Source organism: Macrobrachium nipponense, chromosome 20 (genome assembly GCF_015104395.2).
Source record: "Macrobrachium nipponense isolate FS-2020 chromosome 20, ASM1510439v2, whole genome shotgun sequence".
Lineage (NCBI taxonomy): Eukaryota > Metazoa > Arthropoda > Malacostraca > Decapoda > Palaemonidae > Macrobrachium > Macrobrachium nipponense.
This window is the reverse complement of record NC_061089.1, coordinates 2400949-2423796: the sequence shown is the minus strand read 5'-3', so window position 1 is coordinate 2423796 and position 22848 is coordinate 2400949. Positions and strand designations below refer to the sequence as shown.

The 22848-nt window shown below is 43.9% G+C and overlaps 1 protein-coding gene across 1 annotated transcript in view; it reads left to right on the top strand.

Moving 5' to 3' along the window:
* The window catches only part of LOC135221624 (regulator of MON1-CCZ1 complex-like), a 317999-nt gene that overhangs the window by 30533 nt on the left and 264618 nt on the right, over positions 1-22848 (top strand). Inside the window, exon 2 of the mRNA XM_064259288.1 lies at positions 1125-1280. Coding sequence (XP_064115358.1) covers positions 1125-1280 — 156 coding nt within the window. The remainder of the gene's footprint in view (positions 1-1124; positions 1281-22848) is intronic.

The following is a 22848-nucleotide window of genomic DNA, read 5'->3' as shown; positions in this document are numbered from 1 at the left end:
AAACATTAATATATTAGTCACCAAGCACGTCTCTTTAGTGTTCCCAAAGAGGACTCCTCAAAATGAAGAGTGATCCCCGACCTATCGACATTGAACAAGCACATTGTTTGCCAAAAGTTTCAAATGACTACCATTGCCCAAGTACATTCAGGCATTCCAAAAGGGACGTAGACAGTTTCTATAGATCTGAAAGATGCATACTGGTATGTCCCTATTGCCGTTCCTTTCTGTCCCTTCCTAGGGTTCCCAGTAGGGAAAAATACATACAGGTTCAAAGTCATGCCTTTTGGGCTAAACATTGTCTCAAGAATCTTTGCAAAATTGGTAACGGTAGTAGTCCGAGAACTCAGAAAAGAAGGAATACATCTAATAGCTTATTTAGATGACTGGTTAATCTGGGGGGCCAAAAAAAAAAAAAGTGCTTGAAAAACCTAAGAGCAGTGGTCAACAGACTCAAGTTAAAAAGTTTTATAATGAATTGGAAAAAATCCTGCTTCACGCCCAGCAGACGATTTCAGTGGTTGGGAATGTGTTGGGATACTGTTCATGGCCTTTTGTACCTCCCCATCAAACAGAATAAGGAAAACCTCAAAAGGTTCCTGACAAAGCCCGTCGTTTCCAGATGGTACTAGTTAGAATGTACGTTGGGTCTCCTGCAGTTTGCATCAGTAACAGATCCAATACTTGGATTGCAATTGAAAAACATGAAAAAATTTTGGCTGTCACACGCAAGAAAAAAGATGCAAGACAAATCTCACAGAATGAATCAGAAAGTTGGAGAGGTACTTCAGCCTTGGATCTGGAAGGGATCTCTGGCAAAGCAGGTCATCCTGAATCCTCCACTGTAAAAGTGACAATACACACAGATGCCTCATTGACAGGTTGGGGAGGACATTGGGAGGATTGTCAGGTGGCAGGGAGGTGGTCAGCTACTCTAAAGAATTATCATATCAGTTTCCTGTAAATTGCATTAAAAAATATAATTAATTTTTTACAACAAATTTTATATTTATCATGGTGTTTGACCCATGCACTTATTAATGTATATTTAGAAATGTTTTTGTTGTTTAGTTATAAGTAAAATAGCATATGAATTGAATATATTAAGAAGAGGGTTTCTCTAGGTTTTGAGTGTGCGTGGAGGTGGTACTCTCGGTGTTGTAGTAAGAGGTGTTGGCAGAGATCACACCTTCAGAATGGAAGATCGTGGCACAATTTCTTCCCTCAAGTTTTCTCCTGATCATAATGTCTTGGCACTACAAAGGAGCAAGAATGCTGTGGTAAGATTTAAGAAATTGAAGCAGTTTCAGTATTTCCTATTCCATATACGTACTACTTATGATGTTATCTTTCAAATTTTGTAAACTAATTAGTACACAAAATTCAACATATATGTTTAGAAATGATTTCTAACAGAACAATATTTTTTAGTAGTGTGAAGCAGTTTTAGTGCTACTTAATGTGTAAAACTAGAACTGTAATTAGTATTTACAATGAGAATGAGAAATTGCTCTTAAGGAGGGATCCTTGTGTGACACCCCGGGAGCTATAACTTTGTGGTCTGCTATTCATGTGGTATATGTGTGCACAGTATTGAGTTCTCTTCACCCGAACTTCCGTATTCTTTTGCTTACCTCAACTTGGTTGTTTGTATTTTTTGATAACGTAGCTACCGTTTATTCTCAAAGTGATAATTAGCATTAATGCAATATTAGACAGTTTTGTTATTGAAACTCATCAGTCAATTATTTTTCTAAGATTAGTAGATTATTTGAGGTTACATAAAAGGTAAATTGGAGTAGCCTAACTTCTTGTTTATGAAACATATCCATTACAGTAGTTCCAAGACATGTTAGAGTTACATATGGCCTTTGTATTATACTATTATAATTTAAAGAGATGGGTAACAAATTTAGTATTGTATAATTTAAAGAGATGGATTTTGTTATATAGAAAGTTCCCCTCGTATCCATATTATATTGTGGTTCTTTCCAACTATTAAAGGAAGTACATTAATGTGGATGTATTTCTAACAATAATTATTACTCTCCAATAGTGATGTCACACGTGTTGAGAAAAATTGCCTTGAGGCTTGCCTTTTTCCTACAGGAATGCACATGTGAAGTACTTTTTCATAAAGATGAGGTTTGTCAGACAAATTAAAATCATAGTTACTGACTTTATATAAGTAACTTACCAAGTAATTACTTAGCTATTAGTTCAACTCGTACGACACCTTGGATTCAAAATTCACAGGTAACACTTCAAACATCTGTTTAGGTGACTAGTTCTCCCCATTAGCAGGAATACGTGTGACTAGTTCCGCCCACCAGCGGGAATACATATTAGGAATGACTTTAGCAGATAACCTCATTCTGTTCCTGCTGGGCTCCCCCCTTGTGACCAGGAACTTTGCTCTACTAGAGGAGCTTGCGTGGTGCAATGAAGAATTGGGTAATGGTGGTGGGGTGGTTTCTTCACCCTGGTAGGTACTGCCGTGCCACTAAGGTCAATTCAGAGCGTCCTGACTAATCACCTCCTCCTATTTCCACTATTTCTCTTATTTCTGTCAGGATGGATTTTGTTGACGACCCTAGCATGAATTTTGACACGCTGTAACTATTCTCCGGAGTTGAAGGAGGGTGGAGCGGGATGGCATGCCTCTCCAACTGTAGAACTGGAGTACCCAACATGGTCAAGCGAGGGGAAACTTTTATGTTAAACCCTGCACTCAGTGCTTGGTTAGATCTTGATGGACTGACAACTCCCAAGGTACTGAATGTGGGGTGTATATCTCGGTTGGATCTCTAGGGTGCCCCAATAGAAAATTGCATCTTCTAAATGTGGCTCCGCGGTGGGTATGGGGACAACCTAGACGAATCTGCTATTTATCATTCTATGAGGAACTTGAAACCCCGAAATTCTGATGACAAAAGCACAGAACTAGATATGGGAAGAACTCTTCATCCAGTGTTGTTACACTGGCACCATATACTCCCCATCAAGGGAAAAAGAATTTTGTGGGAAAAAAATCCTTAGGAGAATCTGGAAGATGTGTACCTAATGAATTTGATAAATATTTAACTATTACCTTTTAGAATGAAGTTATGAATATTTTTTAAGTACACAGGGATATTGTAAAATGCTGTGGGAGGGAACCTAAGATATTGCCACGTGGTAGAAATTAACTTTTGATAGAGACTAGATCCTTAGAAGAAAGCGAGAAATTGAAATCTCCGAGTTTACTGGGAGGAGTTCAAAGTGAATGTAAACCACAATACGTACCTTCAATCATACCAAAGGATTAATATACTGTGCCCCTCATCTTATGATTCATGCTGAAGAAGAAGTGCAAGATGAGCCTAAAGATCAAAGGATATTGAAGGTGGAAAGACTGAAAAAGAAAGTCAATGGGGCATGGTCTCCTATGCCACAGTTATTATTAACTTTCAATTCACCAAAATTACCAAATTTTGTTAAAGCAGCTTGGTACAGATATAAAGTGAAACAGTACATGCCAAGATCCAGGAGGTGTTTCTACTGTCAGGAATATTGGCATATTATTGGGCCCTGAAGATCCAAGTTGCAGGGAAACCCTGCTATTTGTATCAATTATGGAGAAGTTGAGCATGGTGATTGCCATGCTGAACCAAAAGGCATTCATTGTGGGAAGCCAGTCGTCCTCAAACTCATGTGATGTGTTCCTTTTAGAGAAAGAAGTACAGTACGTATACCAGAGTCCTTGAGAAAGTTACATTTACAGAAGCCAGAAGAATAGAAAAGAGTAAATATATAGGACCAGGCGTATCTTTTGCAAGTGTTGCTGCAAATAGACAACAATTGAGGAGGAGGAAAACTCATTCAAATACTGCTTCAAATTCATCTAGATCAGGTAGAAACATTCTTAAATCCCATGTTACTGAAAGCAGTAGCAAAAACAACAACTTGGGTAAAGCTTAAAATAGTGTCTAGACTGCAACATCAGCTTTGGTTGATGTGCAAAACTCTTTGGAAGTAGCATCAGCTTTGGGTGGTGCTCTGGCCTTTTTGGAGGCAGCATCAGCTTTGGCTGGTGCACCAGCTTCCTTGGAGGCAGCATCAGCTTTGGCTGATGCATCAACCTCCTTGGGGGTAGCATCAGCTTTGGCTGGTGCAGCAGTTTCTTTGGAGGCAGCATCAGTTTTGACTGGTGTAAATAATTTAGTGTATGTCTGTACTTGCTGATGTACAGGCCTCTTTTGGGGAGTCACCCTCCTCAGCTGACATAGTGCTGGCAGAAACCTCATCTACTGTGACAAAAGCAGCCATCCAAGAACCAGAAGTTGCTCCCTTTGTGGAGGTAGCAATGCCAGTCCCAAAAAGAAAGGAGGCTGAGGGTGGCAGGCAGTCTCCTTCTAAGAAAAAACAAAGCAGGATTCCCCAAATTCCTATCAACCTTACTAAGACAAAATATCTTCAGAGAGGCCCTATTATCAAGGCCTCTAAACCCAAGTAAGTTCTCAAATTTTCTTCAATGGAATTGTCAGTGTCTGAGAGCTAAATGGGAGGAGCTCAGAATGCTAATTTTTTTAGTTGTCTCCCATTTCCATAGCTTTGCAGGAGACTATGATCAAGAGGGAGACAGAGAATTAGGTTGCAAGATAAAGTGAAGGAAGATATGGAGAGAAGAGGTTTGATGGAGGATGATGCCTTTGATAGAAGGCAGTGAAGAAGGCTCATCAGGCAACCGACCCCTTAATGTAGGGATAACGGTGGGAAAGAAGATGCAGCAGTGGTTTTATTCCTTGCCCTAAAGAATATGTTGCTTTCCATTCATATCTAAATCAAAATAATAGAAACTGGGGTTGAGCAATGTTATATATTCGCTGTGATACTCCACACAAGCATTTTCCCATTCATTCTTTGGAAGCTGTTGCAGTGCAAGTGTTTCTAGCTCGTAAATATATGATTTGGTCTGTATACCTTCCACCAAATGTAGCTTTCTCCAGTACTGATTTCTGTGATCTCATCAGACAGCTTCCTCTACCTTTCATCATCCTAGGTGATATGAATGGAAGAAATCCATTATGCAGGGATTTAATTACCTACTAAAGGGAGAGGAAATTGCCTGTCATCCATTATTGAAGGTGAAAATGTTGGTGTTCTGAATATTGGGGAACCCATCCATTTCCATGTACAGACTGGTACTATTTTAACAGCCATCAACCTGTCAATATGTAGTGCCGATGCCATTATGGACTTCAATTGGCAAGTGATCAATGGTAGGCACAGTTGTGATCACTTTTCTATTGTTGTTAACACTGGATCAAGTCCTCTATGTCCAAGATTACCTCGGAATGTAAAAGGAGCTGACTGGACTAACTTCAGTCAATTCCAAGAACATCAGGTCTATTTATGCGTTGACCAGCTCCATGGTGGTAAAAAAAATGCCATGAAACCCATAGAACTATGAGATCTTATTTTACTAGGTGTAAAAGACAGAAATGTAACTACTACCTAGTAGAATTTTGTAAGACTAGGGCAAAGTTTAGGTTTGAAATTAAAAATGCATGTAGAAAATCATGGACAAAATTAATTGCTCCATAAATTCCAAAACTCCCATCACAATAGTGTGGAAGAAGATAAGGAAAATAACAGGAAAGTTTTTTCATTGCCAACCACCTGTGTTAAAAATAAATGGCATCAATGTAGGAGATCCACAGGTAGTGTCAAATGAGTTTGCCCTACATTTTGCTAAAATGATGAAAAAAGATACTAATGATAAACCATATGCAAACAGCAGAAAACAAATGGAACATCATTATCTTTATTTCACTCCAACTAAAGAGGCAACCGACCCCTTAATGTAGGGATAATAGCGGGAAAGAAGTAGATGCTCAGCAGTGATTTTATTCCTTGCCCTAAAGAATATGTTGCTTTCCTTTCATATCTAAATGAAAATAATAGAAACTGGGGTTGAGCAATGTCATGTTTGCTATGATACTCCACACAAGCATTTTCCTGTTCATTCTTTGCAAGCTGTTGCAGTGCAAGTGTTTTTAGCTCGTAAATATATATGTTTTGGTCTGTATACCTTCCACCAAATGTAGCTTTCTCCAGTACTGATTTCTGTAATCTCATCGGACGGCATTATCTTGATTTCACAACAACTAAAGAGGAGTCTTATAATATTCCATTTACTATGAGAGAATTTGAATTGTAAAGAATCTGCTCATGGTCCTGATTAAATTTCATAGTCTGTGATCAAGCATGCTCCTCAGAATACTAAAAGATTCACCCTCAGTATAATAAACAGAATTTATAAAGAACATTACTACCCTTTATGTTGGGAACTAGCAAGACTCCTTTCTTTTGTGAAGCCCAGAAAGGATAGTTCCTCCATAGGAAATTACTGTCCAATTGCCCTAACATCTTGTTTGCGTAAGCTGATGGAGAAAATTGTGAATGCTTGCTAGTGTGGTATTTAGAGCAAGGAAACTATTTCTCCCCGGCCCAATGTGGTTTCCACTGTATGCAATCCACTGTTGATATCTTAGAATTGAGTCTGCAAATGTGAAGCCTTAGCCTCTAAACAACACTTTATTACAGTTTTCTTCAGCTTAGAAAAGGTGTATGATAGTACTACCTGTTAGTATGGAATTTTGAAAGTAGTCCACGAATATGGTTTAAGAGGAGAATTAGCAATTTGTATTAAGCTATTCTTAAAAAAATCATTATTTTTAAGTACAAGTGGGAGCACTGTTCTGTCTGAACTATGTAAACACTTTTTGCTCTAGCAATTAGTGACATAGTAAAGCAAATACATGCTGACGTTATGCACACACTGTTTGTTGATTACTTTTCTCTATCTTTTGCAGCTGTGCATATTTCAGTAGCTGAACGTCATCTACAAATAGTAATAAATAAGATAGTGAAATGGGCTGAAATGCATGGTTTCAGATTGTCTTCATCAAAGACTGTAGCCAAGTATTTCTGTAGAATTAGAGGGATACATGCAGACCTAGATTTTTTTATATGTAAATAACCAAAGAATATCTTGTGTTAATGAAACCAGGTTTTTAGGGATGATTTTTGATGCTCAGTCCATGTGGCTTCCCCATATCCTAAATCTCAGGGCTAAGTGCAGAAAATCTTTGGATATCTTGAAAGTTTTGTCAAGCACATCTTGGGGAGCTGATAGACTCCAGTTATTAAGATTGTATAAAGCCTTGGTTTTATCAAAATTAACATATGGATGTGAAGTTTACACCTCGGCTACCCCAAGTCGCCTTAAGATTTTAGACTCCATTCACCATACTGGAATTACGATTGCTACTGGAGCTTTTAGGACTTTCCCCATAGAGAGTTTTTTTAGTAGATGCTGGGGAAATGCCCCTAGACTTACATTACTAGGCTTTGCTGGTTCGAAGCTGGTTCAGATTCCAAAGACTTCCTGGATCCTTAGTATGTCAGCCATTAAGAAATGGAAGATTTGATAACTTTTATGAAAGGCATCCAAAGATGCCATGTCCATATGCCTTCAGACTGAAATCAGTCCTCCAAGACTTAAAAAATATTCCAGACAAATACATACTACTGGTGAAGGTATCTGTATCTCCCCCTTGGAAATTTCCAGCAGTATTATGTTATACCTTTTTAGAACATAATGTCGCAACATGATGATTTTATCCCAATTTTTACAGATGGATCCAAACCCAATGCAGGCGCTGGTTTTGGCATAGTTTTTCCGTCCTTTGAGCGTAGTGGAAGGCTCTCAAGTATAATGCATATGCATTTACTGCAGAATTACATTGAATTTTAAATATTGTTAAAGAAATTTTAAAAAGTAGTGATAAGAATTTTATTGCGCACTGTGACCATAGAAGTGTTCTAGAGTCATTGAAGGAATTTTATTCCAAACATCCAGTAGTTTTAAGTATTTTAGAATGGCTATTTTTAGCTAAGCGAAGGCGTTTAATATTGAATTTGATGGGTTCCAGCACACATTGGAAAATCTGGGACTCGCTATGCAATTGCCAAAGAGGCTAGTTCTCGTAGCCTAGATCATTTAAGCTGCTGTGCAGAGATCTGTATCCTCCAAATATAGAGAAGCATAAAGTATTTTGGCAAAATATTTGGTTTGATTTAACTTCCAATGTGAAAATGAGAACAATTGCACCAGCTATCAATCCTTGGCTGTACAATTTTATGCCCAGAAGGATTAAAACGGCTCTGTACTGCCTGCATATTGGACATACTAGGCTGACACATTCCTACTTGAGTTGTGATCATGAACCATACTGTGAAGATTACCTAGTTCCACTGACTATTATGCACTTCCTGGTTGAATGACCAGGTTTGGTGGAACAGCGCAATCAAGACCTATATTATGGGAAGGAAAATAATGTTTTTAATTTGTCAAAAATTTTAAGAGGAAATGGAATTTTTAACATGAGTGGCTTATTTGGATTTCTTTTTAACACTGGTGTTTTAGATAAACTATAAAGCTTGTGTGCCTTGCTTTTATTCTAACCCGAATAGTGTATATTTATTTGTATTTTTTTAATAATTGCTTTTCTTGTTATATTTGCTTTTTATATTATTTATTTTATAAATACCTGTATCTTTTATTATTTCTTAATAAAGGGATTTTGACGAAGGAAAAATTATTTCTGGGCAAGGGCCCGTGTCGCCCAGTGAAATGTCCCTTTATCACACATTTCTAAGGTAAATTATGCTAACATTACCAGAGAAAAAGCTAAATTGGAAATGTCAGGATATTCTGACTCGCTCACCTTGTATAAAAGGTGTTGGTATGGTTTCTGGGGCGAGTGAAACCACTACCACGGGTCTCTTACCATTTAGATCCATCCTTCTTCGAAATCCCCCTACCTGAGAGGGCCGATGCAAGGCCTGCTCCCAGCTATGACTACTACTAGCGCCCCCGACGCCATCACTAGCGCCTCTACCGGTCATCCTTGGAGTTAGCCTGTCAAGCTTGGGCCCAAGGGTGGGGGCAAAAACAGGGTGGGATTTCACTGGGCGACACGGGCCCTTGCCCAGAAATAGATTTTTCCTTTGTCAAAATCCCTTTTCTGGGCTCAGTCCGTGTCGCTTTGTGAAATATCCCTTTAGTTCATATTTCTAAGGTAAATAATGCTAACATTACCAGAGAAAAATAAAAGAGGGGGATGTCAGAGTATCCTGACTCGCTCACCCTAAATAAAAGAGGGTGTCGGTATGGTACTTGGGCGAGTGAGACTACTACCACGGACGTCTTGTCATTTAGAATTCTCCTTCACCAAAATCCCCCTCCCCGAGAGAGCTGGTACACAGCCAGCGCCAGCAACTACTACTACACACCCACCCACGCCGACAACAGCGCCTCTCGTGGCCATCCCTTTCGTTAGCGACATCTCGCACGCACATGAAATTTTTGAGCTCTGTGTTTTGTGCACTTGTAAGTGTTTACATAATAAAAATATGGAATGTTAGTCCATATATATAAAAGTCTAAAACTAAAGAGGTCAACCAGATTGCTTGCAGGAATGTGATCAGACTAGAGACGCTAAAGATGACGTATACAATAAGTATGTAGGCTAAGTTGACATGTCGTCATCTGTGGTCATTCATTTGTTTATAAACATTAGTCCAAGCTCCCTGCTTGAGACAACTAATACACTAACTTTTGGATTTACCACCATTATGGAATTCCAAGCTATCGCCGCAGCTAAGTACTGCCGAAAGGTTACACGTATTTTTAGCCAGTCAGGATCCGTTTTTACCGTTTTTTAGGTTCATTAACGGTCCTTCCTTGTCTGGTTTCAGGCTCGCCATGCCGGCTCGCCTCATGTTTATTTTGTAGCTCCTTCGGTCTTCCATACCGTTGTGGCTATTCTGTGCAGTACCTATGATTATTACTATGAATATTTTAAGTGTGGTGCGAGATGTGCTGCAACTTTCATGTTTTACATCGTACTATTCGGAAATCCTATGCCTCAGTGTCTTAGCTCAGTGTTCATGCATGCATGTTCCTTTGTCTAGGTCTGTTAGGCAGGTGGGTTATTACCCACTTTTTCTTTAGTCCAGCCACCCTGGCCGTCGCCCTCCGTTTTACGTATCGGCAGAGGCCAGCTCTTGAGTTGTTGGTCTACCTACCTTCCAGGTAGGCTAGCCTAACTTCTCCTGGACGCCCCCCCTCTTTTTCTTTACTCTTGATTTCCTTCCTCTCTGTTTTATTACGATGTATTTGATATGTGTTGCATGTTTGAGATGGTTTGTATTAGCCTAGGCTATATTTTGTCTGTCCCATTCGCCCATCTGGTCCAACCACGTTCGCAGTGGGCCAGCTGATCACCACGGGCCACCAGCTCAGCCCCCCATCCTCCTCCCTCCCCATCGCGGGGAGGAGGCAGTCCTCGCTCGCTCACGGTCGCCATGGCAACCAACCGAGCACCCCTCCCCTCCTCCTCCCTTCCCAGGGAGGATACGGGAGTTACGGGAAGGGGGTCTTGAGTCTGGCTCGTATACCGTTCTCTCCCTGAGTTCCGGGTGGGGGGGGGGCGGGGGGGGGGGGGGCCCTCGTGCGTTCGGGTTGGGTTGGCCACCCCGCCCGCTCGTATTGGGTCCTCTTCGGGTCTCGCTGTAGCTCTTTCCTCCCTCGGTCTACCCTCCCCATCTGTTATACGGCGGACTCGCTGGCTCCGCCAGCTCCTTGGGGGGTAGAGGAGAGTAGCCTTTACATGCATCCCCTTTTTATATACATTTATATGCTATTATGCTTCATTGTTCTGTTATCACTTTCCGCTAGTCTGGTGGAGTGCCCGCTCACCATCCGGGTTCTCTGTCTGCTTGCGAAAATTTGGTACGGCAGAGCTACGCTTCGCTTGCCTTTGTTTATTATTTATTTTATTTTATTTTACTTGGGTTAATCTTCTCGTGTCTCTCCGCTGTGCTTGTACCCTCACCTCGGTGTACCCTCGGTATATGAGCAGGTAACTGATTCGAAGGAAATCTTTGCTCCGGTGTACCAGTGTTTATGGGACCAGTTTACCACGTCCTACGGACTATCTCTCACGGAGTACAGGAGAGGATTACGCCCAGAAAATTGTTCACTCCGGCATGCAGCGGAGTATCATATCTCTTAGGAGGTTAGCCCTGTTAGTAACTGCCGATACTTATGTATCTGTCCACTTACAGGCTACCAACTGTCAAGAGGCGGGGTGCAACGCCATCCTGCAAGATCCATGCGGTCACGAGGTCTGCCGGACCCACGCTCCCTGTGCCATCTGCCATAATGAATTAATAGTATGGCATCACAAGGCCTGCTCCATCTGCTATGATCTGGTGGACCAGTTTACTGCCGGAGTAAGTATGTACCGGAGTAATATACTTATAACTGTTCTTGATATATACTGTTATAAAGGCATATGTTAAGATATATAAGTATTAATTAGTCTTAAGTGTTGATCATATATCTTTGGGGCTTCGTTGTAGGACTACAATGACCCTCTATTTCAGGCTACCGCCGTGAAGGACACCGCGTCGGCTACCTTGAGGGCCTGGTTCGGAGGCTTTGGGAAAAAACGTCTCCCAGGGGCAGCCATACATCCTGGACAAGAGTATGGCTGTCCGCCTCTTCCCAGGCGGCAAGTCGACCGGGTACGTCGACCCAGCAGCGGCAGCTCCGTGCATCGCCGCTATCCAGCAGCAGGTGGCGCAGGCATTGGCGGACCAAGGGGCCCCGGAGATCGCCGAGGATGTAGCGACTCTTGACCTGAATGTAGAGCCGATGACGGTAAGAGAGAGTGATTTATTAGTTGACGTAGGTTTGCTAGGAGCTCAAGGGCTTCCCTTGGGCTTGTCTGGATCTTCGTCCACTATTCCTTCTTCTTCTTCTTTCCAAGGTTTTTCTGAGTCGGACATTCCGGCTAAGACGTCATCAGCTTCAGCTATCCCTAAAGTGAAAGGGAAGCGGGAGCAGAAGACCCTGGAGAGGACGTCTTCTAAGACGACCTCGTCCTCATCATCTCATAAGACTCCGGCTCATCAACCCGGAGCAGAGAAATCGAAGTCTTCTTCGACTTCTTATTCGAAAGGGTCTAGGAGCAAGTCCTCTAAGGAGAAGGCCCGTGCTTCCTCTGAGCCAGAGCCTTCGACGCCCACCGGAGCGCGTCCAAAGACTCCTGTGTCGGTCAGGGACCCTAGTCCCTTCGACACCGAGGCATTCACCGCAGGTGTTATGCAACAGGTGGGCAACCTAGTCGGTAGTATGATGAACGACAGGCTGGAACAGATGCTTTCGCGCATCTCCACCTCGTTTGAGGAGTCGGGTCAGTCAATCCGAAACATTTCGGAGAGGCTGACAAACCAGGAAAACCTGTTGGCGGGTCTTAGGGAGAATCCCCCAGCAGTTCTTCCTCAGGCAGGTACCGGAGTACCACCCATGCTGGACTATGACTCTCTCCCTTCATTCACCATGAGCAATCCTTGGAGGGTCGCAGCCTTTGTCCCCTTCAAGGACGGAATGATTTCCATTCATGATTGTGGAACTCAAAGGATAGAGGACTTTGAGCTCCACCTCGCCAATCTCCAACCACCCTTCATGGGCTACGCTCGCTTGACGGAGACGGCAATGAGGAGGGAGGATAGGATCCCGAAGGAAACTGTTATTTACAGTCGGGATCAAGTCCAGAGGGAATGGGTTAGATGCCTAGAAGAGTGGGATTGCGCAAATACCAAGCTTCAGGCTTTCAAAAGCCCATTCACCATCTTTGTGTCAGAGGAGGAGACACCGCTCCCCTTTACCACAAAGCTGGCAGAGGTAACCATACAGGCCGCCATGAAAGACGAGCCTATGCCTCAACTGTGAGAGTCAGATCCAACATCTCTACTCTTTCCAGGATCCGAAGACCTCTGGGCGGATCTACCGGCTTCCTTCACGATCAGGAAGCTCAAACCAGATTGTGCTATTGAACAATTTGGGGAGAGACTACTGAGGTTGCCGGATAACCTGATCCAAGCGGAGTTTGATGCTAGGACCAGGTTAGGGAGGACTCTGAATGCCCTGGTTATGACAGAGGTTGCTGCCATCACTTACGGGACGGAGCCTCTGTTCAAGCTACTAGCTAAGGCACAAACGCACACTGTACAGTCTGACCTGTACGACTTTGTTGTAGCTAGGCGCAACTGCAGGAAGCACGTCCTGCAGGAAGCCACAATCAGGCACGAGCCAAACAAATTGCTCGCATCTTCCATCTGGGGAGCTGACCTCTTCCCCGAATCCGTGGTGAACGAGGTTCAGCATGAAGCGACCAGGCTGAATCAGAGCCTTAAGGTCCGCTGGGGACTTTCTGGCAAGAGGAAGCCAGAAGTTACCCCCTCAAATGTGAAGCTGAAGAAGCCCAGGAAGTTCACACCTTTCCAGGCTACTCAGCAACAGCAAGTGGTTCAGGCGGTTCCCATGTCCCAAGTGGTTCAGCCGTCAACGTCAAAGAACCAAAACCAGCCAATTCTCCTGCTGACGTCCCAAAACCACCCCTCGACCTCCTATGCTGTATCTCCGGCCTTTAATCCTGTTTTTGAAGGACAGGCATTCCAAGCCTTCAACAGGTTTGGAAGGGGAAGTAGAGCTAGGGGTGCATTTCGCCAGAGGGATGGCGGAAGGACACCCAGCAGAGGGAAACACTTCCGTGGAGGACGCGGAGCACGTCCTGCCCAAAGTCAGTGAGGGCCCTCAGGTAGGAGGGAGGCTGTTCCTGTATCGGCACAGATGGGGATTCAGCAATTGGGCACAGAGCATTGTGTCCAAAGGGCTGGGATGGAGCTGGATCAAAGGTCCCCCTCCATCCAAAACATTCCTTCAAGTACCAACAAAGGAATTGACAGAGTATGCACAAGAGCTCCTTCAGAAAGGAGTAGTATCAAGAGTCAAACATTTAAAGTTTCAAGGACGCTTGTTCAGCTCAACAAAACGAAGAATAATCTTAGACTTGTCCCGTCAAAACTTATTCATTCATTGCGACAAGTTCAAAATGCTGACTATCTCGCAGGTGCGGACCTTACTTCCCCGTGGGGCCGTCACCACCTCTATTGATCTTACAGACGCATACTGTCATATCCCAGTCGCGAGACACTTCCGCCCATATTTAGGCTTCAGGTTGGGAAACCAGGCATTCTCCTTCAAAGTGATGCCCTTCGGGTTGAACGTAGCCACCAGGGTGTCTACGAAAATAGCGGAATCAGTGGTCCAACAACTGAGATCACAAGGGATAATGGTAGTAGCGTATCTAGACGATTGGCTCATTTGGGCAACAACCGTCGAAGAATGCCTCAAGGCCACGAACAAAGTAATACAGTTTCTGGAACATCTGGGGTTCCAAATAAACAAGGTCAAATCCAGGCTAACGCCGGAATCTCGTTTTCAGTGGCTCGGCATTCAGTGGGACCTGAACTCCCACACACTGTCAATTCTGTTGGTCAAAAGGAAAGAAATAGCCAAGTCAATAAGGCAATTCCTCAAATGCAAACAGACATCAAGGAGAAACCAGGAAAGGATCCTCTGTTCCCTCCAGTTTGCGTCAGTCACAGATGTTCTGCAGAAAGCAAGGTTGAAGGATATAAATCGAGTTTGGCGCTCAAGAGCAAACATCAAATCTCGAGACAAGTTGTCAGGCATCCCGCCGATTCTTCGCAAGCGTCTCCAAATCAGTTCCTCTCCAATTCCCTCCTCCGGCGTTGGTTATCCACATGGACGCCTCTCTGAGCGGGTGGGGAGGATACTCCCAATTCAAAAAAGTTCAAGAGACTTGGTCGCCTCAGTTCTGCCGGCTTCACATAAACGTACTGGAAGTCATGGCAGTATTCCTCACACTAAAAAGGCTTCTACCAGCCAAGAATTCCCATGTCAAGCTGGTATTGGACAGCGCAGTAGTAGTACACTGTATCAACAGAGGAGGATCCAAGTCAAGGCATGTGAACCATGTCATGATAGCCATTTTCTCTCTAGCAGCCAAGTACAAATGGCATCTATCCTCCACTCATCTGGCAGGAGTAAGGAACGTGATAGCAGACGCTCTGTCTCGTTCAGTTCCTCTAGAATCGGAGTGGTCCCTGGACAGGCGCTCATTCCAGTGGGTATGCCAAAAGGTCCCAGGCCTCCAGGTGGATCTTTTCGCGTCACAATCCAACCACAAGCTCCCTTGCTATGTACTCTTCTAACAAAATATATTCCTAACACCACCAGTATAAGCTAGAGTGATAATGTGATATGTTTTCCTCCCTGGTTTCTGGGGATCATTGATACTTGGTACATAAAGTGCCAAATATCCTGGGTCTCTGGGCACCATTAATACTTGGGGGGAGTGGGCAAGAGTATCTGGGTCTTGATACCATTAATACTTGGTGCACGAAATAGTCAAAGATCTGTGTCTGGACACCATTAATATTTGTTAACCCAAATTGCCAAGTACCTGGTTACTACACTTACCATTTGTACTTGCTAGTACAAGAGACCCTTTTATTCCTGGGTCTGGGACACCCTTTGTACTTAGGGCACAGTTTTTTCAAGTACCTGGTTATTACTTACCTCACTACAGCCAGACACCTGACCCTTCATCACAAATACTAAACGACTGAATACTCTAAAGGTAAGAGTGATCCCTTTTTCTTAACTGAACAGTCAAGAAAACAATCAGTCTAAGTTCATTAAAATAGGTGTGAAGTAATCTTAATTAAAGGGCAACACTCCTGTAAATTCAAATCTAAGTATTTCCCTGATTCTGTTTTACTTGTGGGAAACGTCACAATTATCACTCTATATTTCTACCTAAACAAAAATAAAATACAGTACTGGTGGTTAAAATGAAATACTCATAAATTTTAAATACAAAATTGTATTTCTAAATTCAAAATTTATAAGTGAAATGCACAATCTCAGGGAAATTGTTATTATTTGAAAACAAAAGTTTAATTAATTCTTGAATTAATTACAGTGGTACCTCGAGATACGAAAGGCTCAACTTACGAAAAACTCGAGATACGAAAGCTGACACGAAAAATTTTACTGCTCTACATATGAAAAGTTTTCAAGATACGAAAGGTTTCTGAAAGTCCGAGATTCGCCTGATAACAATTTTGAAACTCGCGCCGCGCACCGCCATCTTAGTTCTAGTAGACTCGCCACCATCCTCCTGCTCTCCCATTGGTTCCTGATGCTAGCCAAGCCATGAGATCCTTCTCTCCTATTGGACAGCATCCCTCCTATCATGCATCTTACGTGGTGGCGTTCCTTCGCTCGGCCACTTCGCACCCGAAGCTTTATCGTACGCATGTGGCATTCGTTCGGTCCAACGATTTCGTTTAGTATCATAAATTCGTTAGTGATTTCGTTGTGCTACTTTATCGTGTTGTGAGAACCTAATTAGTATACGTACTACATACGTAACTTAATTACGTACAGTACATATAGTCATGGGTCCCAAGAAAGTTGCTGAAGTTCACAGAAAGAAGAGAATGCTTTCTATGGAGACAAAGATGGAGATAATAAAAAAGTATGAAGCTGGCTTGCGGTTGAGTGTGATCGCTAAGGAATACGGCTGAAATCCGTCGACGATAGGCACCATCCTTAAGCAGAAGGAAGCCATCAAAGCAGCTACACCTTCCAAGGGCGTGACTATTTTGTCCAACAAGAGGAGCCATGTGCATAATGAAATGGAAAGGCTGCTTCTTGTATGGATCGAGGACAAAGAAATCGATGGCGATACGATAACCGAGACAGCAATCTGCCAGAAGGCCAGCGCTATTTTCGGCGATTTGATTGCCCAAGCCGAAGACGACGGCAGAGAGGGGACATCAACGGCAACCCCAGAGTTCAAGGTTTCTCATGGGTGGTTTGAAAAATTCCGTAAACGGACTGGCATCCATTCGGTGGTGAAGAAATTGAAATTACATAAAGTATAAAAAAGTAAAAAGAAATGTAAAAATAAAAAAAAGAAAATAAATTTTATTTTAAGTTTTTTGTAAAGTTGAGTGTTACAGTTTTGTTAATGTGTTTTGTAAAGTTTAGTTTGTTTTTCTGACATTTTTTTATGTTTCGTAAAGTTAAGTGTACGTATCTGCCGTTTGTCCTCCTCCTCCTCTGCTGCCACTTTCGGAGATAGCCTCACTCGAAAGGTAAGCTTCCACATTTTACATTACAGTAATAATATTTCTTGTACACTAATATACACTAAGTATTTATACAGGTTTTGCATTTTATTATTAAGTTACGTATTGAATGGTCCAAATTGTTGTAGTATTTAATTGTTTATAGGTCAATTTACCTTTATTATGAAATTTACTGGGGTGTTTTTGGAGGGCTTGGAACGGATTAGCCATTTTACATGTAAAATGTGGTCCAAGATACGAAAACCTCATGATACGAAAGGGGCCTCGGAACGGATTAATTTCATATCTCGAGGTACTACTGTATTAAGCAAAATTAAATCAAAGTTTATCAAGAAAATTAATTAAATTAAATCATAAAGGCATAATTAAATTTGAAATGATATTTTATTAAATAAAAATTAATTTGCAAGTGTTAGATTCAAACAATTTCAGAATAGAATATTATTCAAACTAATTAAACAAAATAAAGACAATGCAAAAACATAATGCATAATACGACAACAATTAAAGCATTGACAGTACAAACATTAAGCATATAAAATTTGGATATGTCAAAAGAACAAAGCAAAAGATAAATGTGTAAAAAAAAAAAAATGATAAAAAACCTCGAAGTGCACTTCAAAACCTTTGTAAAAATACCTTATACACAGCTGCAGCTTCAATCAAAAGGCCTGTTACAATTTCAACCTCTCCACGATTTTCGTGGGCGCCTTCACGAAACCAACAGAAATAATACTATGTTCAGATTCCACAAACACCACATATTTTACTAAGAAATGAGTGACCAGCTTGTTACGTTAAGTTACTGAAACAGCCTCGCAACCGAGTGAGCGAGAGAGAGAGAGAGAGAGATTTTGAGAGAGAGAGAGAGAGAGAGCAATGTTCAACTCTCTAACGCACGCCGCGCAGTCTCAAAAGCGAATGAATGATTTATATGCGTAACTATGCGTATCAGGGGAATGGGTGTATTTCAATGTACACGTCTTGAGACGAAAACATATTACGTCATCTCTATAGGGGTATCTAGTACAGGGCCTCTTTGACTGCGTTCACATATGTCTATGAATAAGGCTCCCTTGTTCCTTTACAGGCCCGACCGGGATGATAAAAAATTAGCTTAACTCATCTATTTACAAGGGGTTGAATAACAGTGCGGTCTGGGAGGTCTTACGCTTGTTTGCGCCGATAAAGAAATCAGCTTAGCTAAGACATTCTCAAAGTGTGACAACAACCCTCTTCTAAAGGCTTATGAGCTTTCACTCCCTCTGTCTTACGTACTTCAACATGAAAAGTGTGGATCACTTAAGACATGTTATCTTTAAATTTTGTACATGAACTTCCCTGCCAGATATATACTTAGCTTAGGTCTCTGACGTCACGACAGAAAATTCAAAACTCGCGGCACACGCTACAGGTAGGTCAGGTGATCTACCTTACCTGCCGCTAGGAGGCGGGTGTAAGAACCAGTCCCCCTTTCTTGTCAGATTATTTTCTGTCGCCGGCTGGACAACACCTGTTGTTCAGTCCTTACGATAGTTAAAATTCGTTCTCATTGCCGACGATTTGGATTTTGGTGAAGTACCCTTTGTTTGTTGGATTGGCATACGCTTTTGGACTGTTTTTTTTTATTTTTCTTTTGGATTTCTCTTACAATATCTATAATCATGGATGATTCTGAAGTTAAGAAACCTAGTTTATTTAGGGTTTGTTCAGAGAAGGAATGTAAAGTTAGGCTTCCTAAAGCTGCATTAGATCCTCACTCGGTATGTGCGTCTTGTAGAGGGAATGAATGCTCTTTTATTAAACCTTGCAAAGAGTGTGAGAATTTGGATGAGGATGGTTGGAAGGCTCTTTCTTCTTATGTGAGAAAGTTAGAGAAGGATAGGGTGCGCAAGGCTTCTTCAAAGAGTTCTAGTAGATCGAGGGTGAGTGAAGTTGACGCTGAGAATCCTGTAGTAGAAGTAGTTCCTTCTCCAGTTTTCAGCCCCTGCGCCCCACCCAGCTTTGAACCCGAAGATTCGTTTTCGGAAAGTTGCTTCTGGAGAGCCTCGATCAGGAGTAAGGAGAGCCTCGCTCGCTCTCGACAAGTAGAGTGATGATAGTGCAAGTGATCAGTGCAGTGCCCCTAGTCAGTGGAGGGTGCGTCTGACCGGCTCACTAACGCTTCCAGGCCTAGACCTCTTCCAGACTCCCAGACCCAGTGGAGGAGGAAAGTCGAAAGCCGCAGGAAGGTTAGGGAGAACCCCCACCATCAGGCGTCCCCTCGGCAGTTCCTGTTGCTCGTTCCCAGGCTGCCTTGGATCGAACCAAGAAGGAGTTTATTGCGCCAGTGCTTCTCGTCATCTTCGTCGCCTTCTCCTCAGCGTAGATGGAGCGCCTCGGAGTCGTCTCGCCCTCTCAAGAGGCCCTGGAAGGATCCTTGCGCCCTTCCTTCCAGCCCCGAATCCTTCGCGGAAGAGCCAGAAGTGGAACGCAAGAGAACCAAGGATTTCGTCCGGTTACGCTTCTCCTGTTCGCTCTCGGACTTCGTCCCCTGTAGAGGAGTTTAAGAGATCTCCTGCGCGTATCCTGGCGGGTCTGCAGGCGCAGATTGCGGCTTTAGCGGAGTCTATTGCCGGGACTTCTCATCGTCGAAGGACGCCTCACTTCCGTGAGAAGTCTAAGAACGTTCCTTCGGCTAAATCTCCTTTGGCTAGAGAAGCTTTTGAGCCTGTTAGTAGGAGGTCAGAAGTGCAGGCTGGAGCTCGGGATCTTTCTCCGAGTAGCTCTCCTCTCTTCCCAAGCAGGATTGTGGAGCATGTAAGGCGTAAGGAGCCAGACAGGCTCTCTCCTCAGGATTTCCGCTCCTCTTCAGTTAGGCGTCAAGAGCTTGACAGACGTCAAGAGCCTCGTTTTCGTCAGGAGCGAAGGAAGAGTTCTTCGCCTGGTGGCCACTCTCCTTTTGAACGGACGCTCGAGCCTAGTAGGCGCCAAGAGCCTGGTAGGCGGCAACGGAAGCTTTCTCCTCCGTTAGATCACTCCCGATTGGATAGGCGCTCAGAGCCCTTGTAAGCGCCGCGCTTCTGACAGGGATTCATCTGTGGATGTTTTCTCTCCCCGTGGCAGGCGTCAAGAGCCTGGCAGGGGTTTTGAGCTCAATAGGCATCAAGAGCCTGGCAGGCGTATTGAGGATGGCAGGCGCCAAGAGCCTAGCAGGCGCAGAGAGCCTGATAGGCGCTCTCCCTTATCCAGACGCTCTTCTGTGGAGTTAGAATCTGGTTCCGACAGACGGGCCTCCTTGTAGGCGCTCTCCTAGTGGACCGCTCCCCAAGTAGGCGCTCTCCTAGCAGGCGTCCCCAATCGGCTCTCCTGGGAGGCTCTCTCAAAGTAGGCGCTCTCCTAGTAGGCGCTCTCCTACTAGGCGTTCTCCTAGTAGGCGCTCTCAAAGTAGGCGCTCTCCTGGTAGGCGCTCTCCTGGTAGGCGCTCCCCGTGTAAGCGCTCTCCCAGTGGTTTTTCTTCCAGTAGGCGCTCTCCAAGGATTAGCTCTCCTCCGGGCAGTAGAGCTTCTAGACGTCATTCTTCGGAAGAATTTGTTGGTGATTCGGAGGAAGATTGCCCAAGGATGCTTCGGTTTCTTCGTATAAGAGACTTACAGACCTCCTCTTGCAAGATTTCGGGGAGTCTCTTTCGGCCGTTGCTCCTCCGTCTCCTCCGTCCTTATTTCAACGACCAATACGGCTAAGAAGTCTTCAGTCGTTAAGATGAAGCCTACAGTGTCTATGAAGAAGGCTCTGAAGAACTTTGACGACTGGTTGCTTTCAAAAGAAGAGAAAGGCAAGACAGTTTTTTCTTTTCCCCCGTCCAAGCTGCAGGGTAAGATGGGGTTCTGGTACGAGTCAGGAGAGCCCTTGGGTCTAACTCTTCCCTCTTCTGCAGACTCGGACTTCTCTTCGTTGGTTGATTCGCACGGTCGCTCGGTGCTGAATTCTGCGAAGACGACGTGGGGTATGAGCGAGTTGGATCACCTTCTGAAGGGAATGTTCCGAGTCTTAGAAGTTTTTAACTTTCTTGGACTGGACCCTTGGAGTGTTGGCTAAGAGGACTCAAGAGCAAGACACTCTTTCGCCTGAAGACCTCCACGCAGTTCTGTCTTGCATGGACAAGGCAGTGAGAGACGGTTCCGGGGAAATTGCTTCACTTTTTGGTGCAGGAGTGGTAAAGAAGAGGGCCGTTTTCTGCTCTTTTCTTACCAAGGCGGTTTCTCAGCACAGAGAGCTTCCTTGCTGTATTCACAGTTTTCTTCCCGCAACTCTTCCCAAGAAGACTATTAATGAATATCTCCAGCTCGTTATCAGCAAAAGCGACGCAGGATATGCTAGCTCGCTCGGCTAGAATTTCCGAAACCTTCATTTCAACAGAAGACGAAGAAAGAGGCTCAAAGTAGGCAAGAACCCTTTCGAGGGGGACCTTCGTCTCGCTCTTCTTCCTCCCAGAGGTTCGAGACCACCTAGAAGAGGAAGGACCTTCTCCCGGTCTATTAGGGCCAAGAAGTAGTTCGTGTCCTCCAGACAAACTGTGGGTGCCAGACTTCTGAACTTTGCAGATGTCTGGGCACGAAAGGGGGCGGACAACTGGTCCCTCGCGATCATCAAGAGGGGATACCTCATTCCCTTTATCTCGAGACCACCCTTGACCACCACTCCAAGGGCACTGGTGGCCAAATACAAAGACCCACTAATGAATCAAGCCCTTGCTCTAGCGGTAGAGCTGATGTTAGAGAAAGAGGCAATAGAGATGGTTCAGGACCCTCTTTCAGCGGGGTTTCTACAACCGTCTGTTCCTAGTTTTCCCAAGAACTCAGGAGGATGGAGACCGGTTTCTGGACGTGAGCGCCCTGAATGTCTTTGTGAAGAAGAGGAAGTTCGCTATGGAGACGACGTCATCAGTCTTAGCAGCTCTTCGTCCCGGGGACTGGGATGGTGTCGCTGGACCTTCAGGACGCTTACTTCCATGTACCGATCCAGCCTTCTTCTCGCAAATTTTTTCTCCAGATTCATGTGGGGAGGGAAACGTTTTTTCAGTTCAGGGCCCTATGCTTCGGCCTTTCCACGGCCCCCCAAGTATTCACAGGACTGATGAAGAACGTTGCCCAGTGGCTTCATCTCGAGGGAGTGAGGATTTCCCTCTACTTGGACGATTGGCTTATCAGGGCCAAATCCAAGGAGAAATGTCTGGAGGACTTACGAGTGACGTTGATCTAGCAGCTTCTCTGGGTTTGCTAGTGAATTTCGAGAAGTCACAGCTAATCCCCAGTCAAGAGCGTATCTATCTGGGATTCCTGATGGCTTCTCAGGTTTTTCGGGCGTATCCGTCCCCAGAGAGGATAACCCGAGGTTTTGGAGAAGGTAGCAATCTTTCTAGAGAAAGATGTATGCACAGCGACGGGAGTGGATGAGTCTGTTGGGGGACACTCTCCTCGCTGGAGCAATTCGTTTCTCTAGGAAGGTTGCACCTCAGACCCCTACAGTTCTTCCTTCCGACGAGGAACTGGGATCGGAATCTCAAGGTCTGGACTTTGCGTTCAAGATTTCGCAAGAGATAAAGGAGGGTCTACGTTGGTGGCTAAACCCTCTATTGTTCAAGGAAGGCCTTTCCTTGCAGGTTCAGAACCCCAACCTAGTGTTGTATGCAGACGCTTCGGACAAAGGTTGGGGGAGCTACTC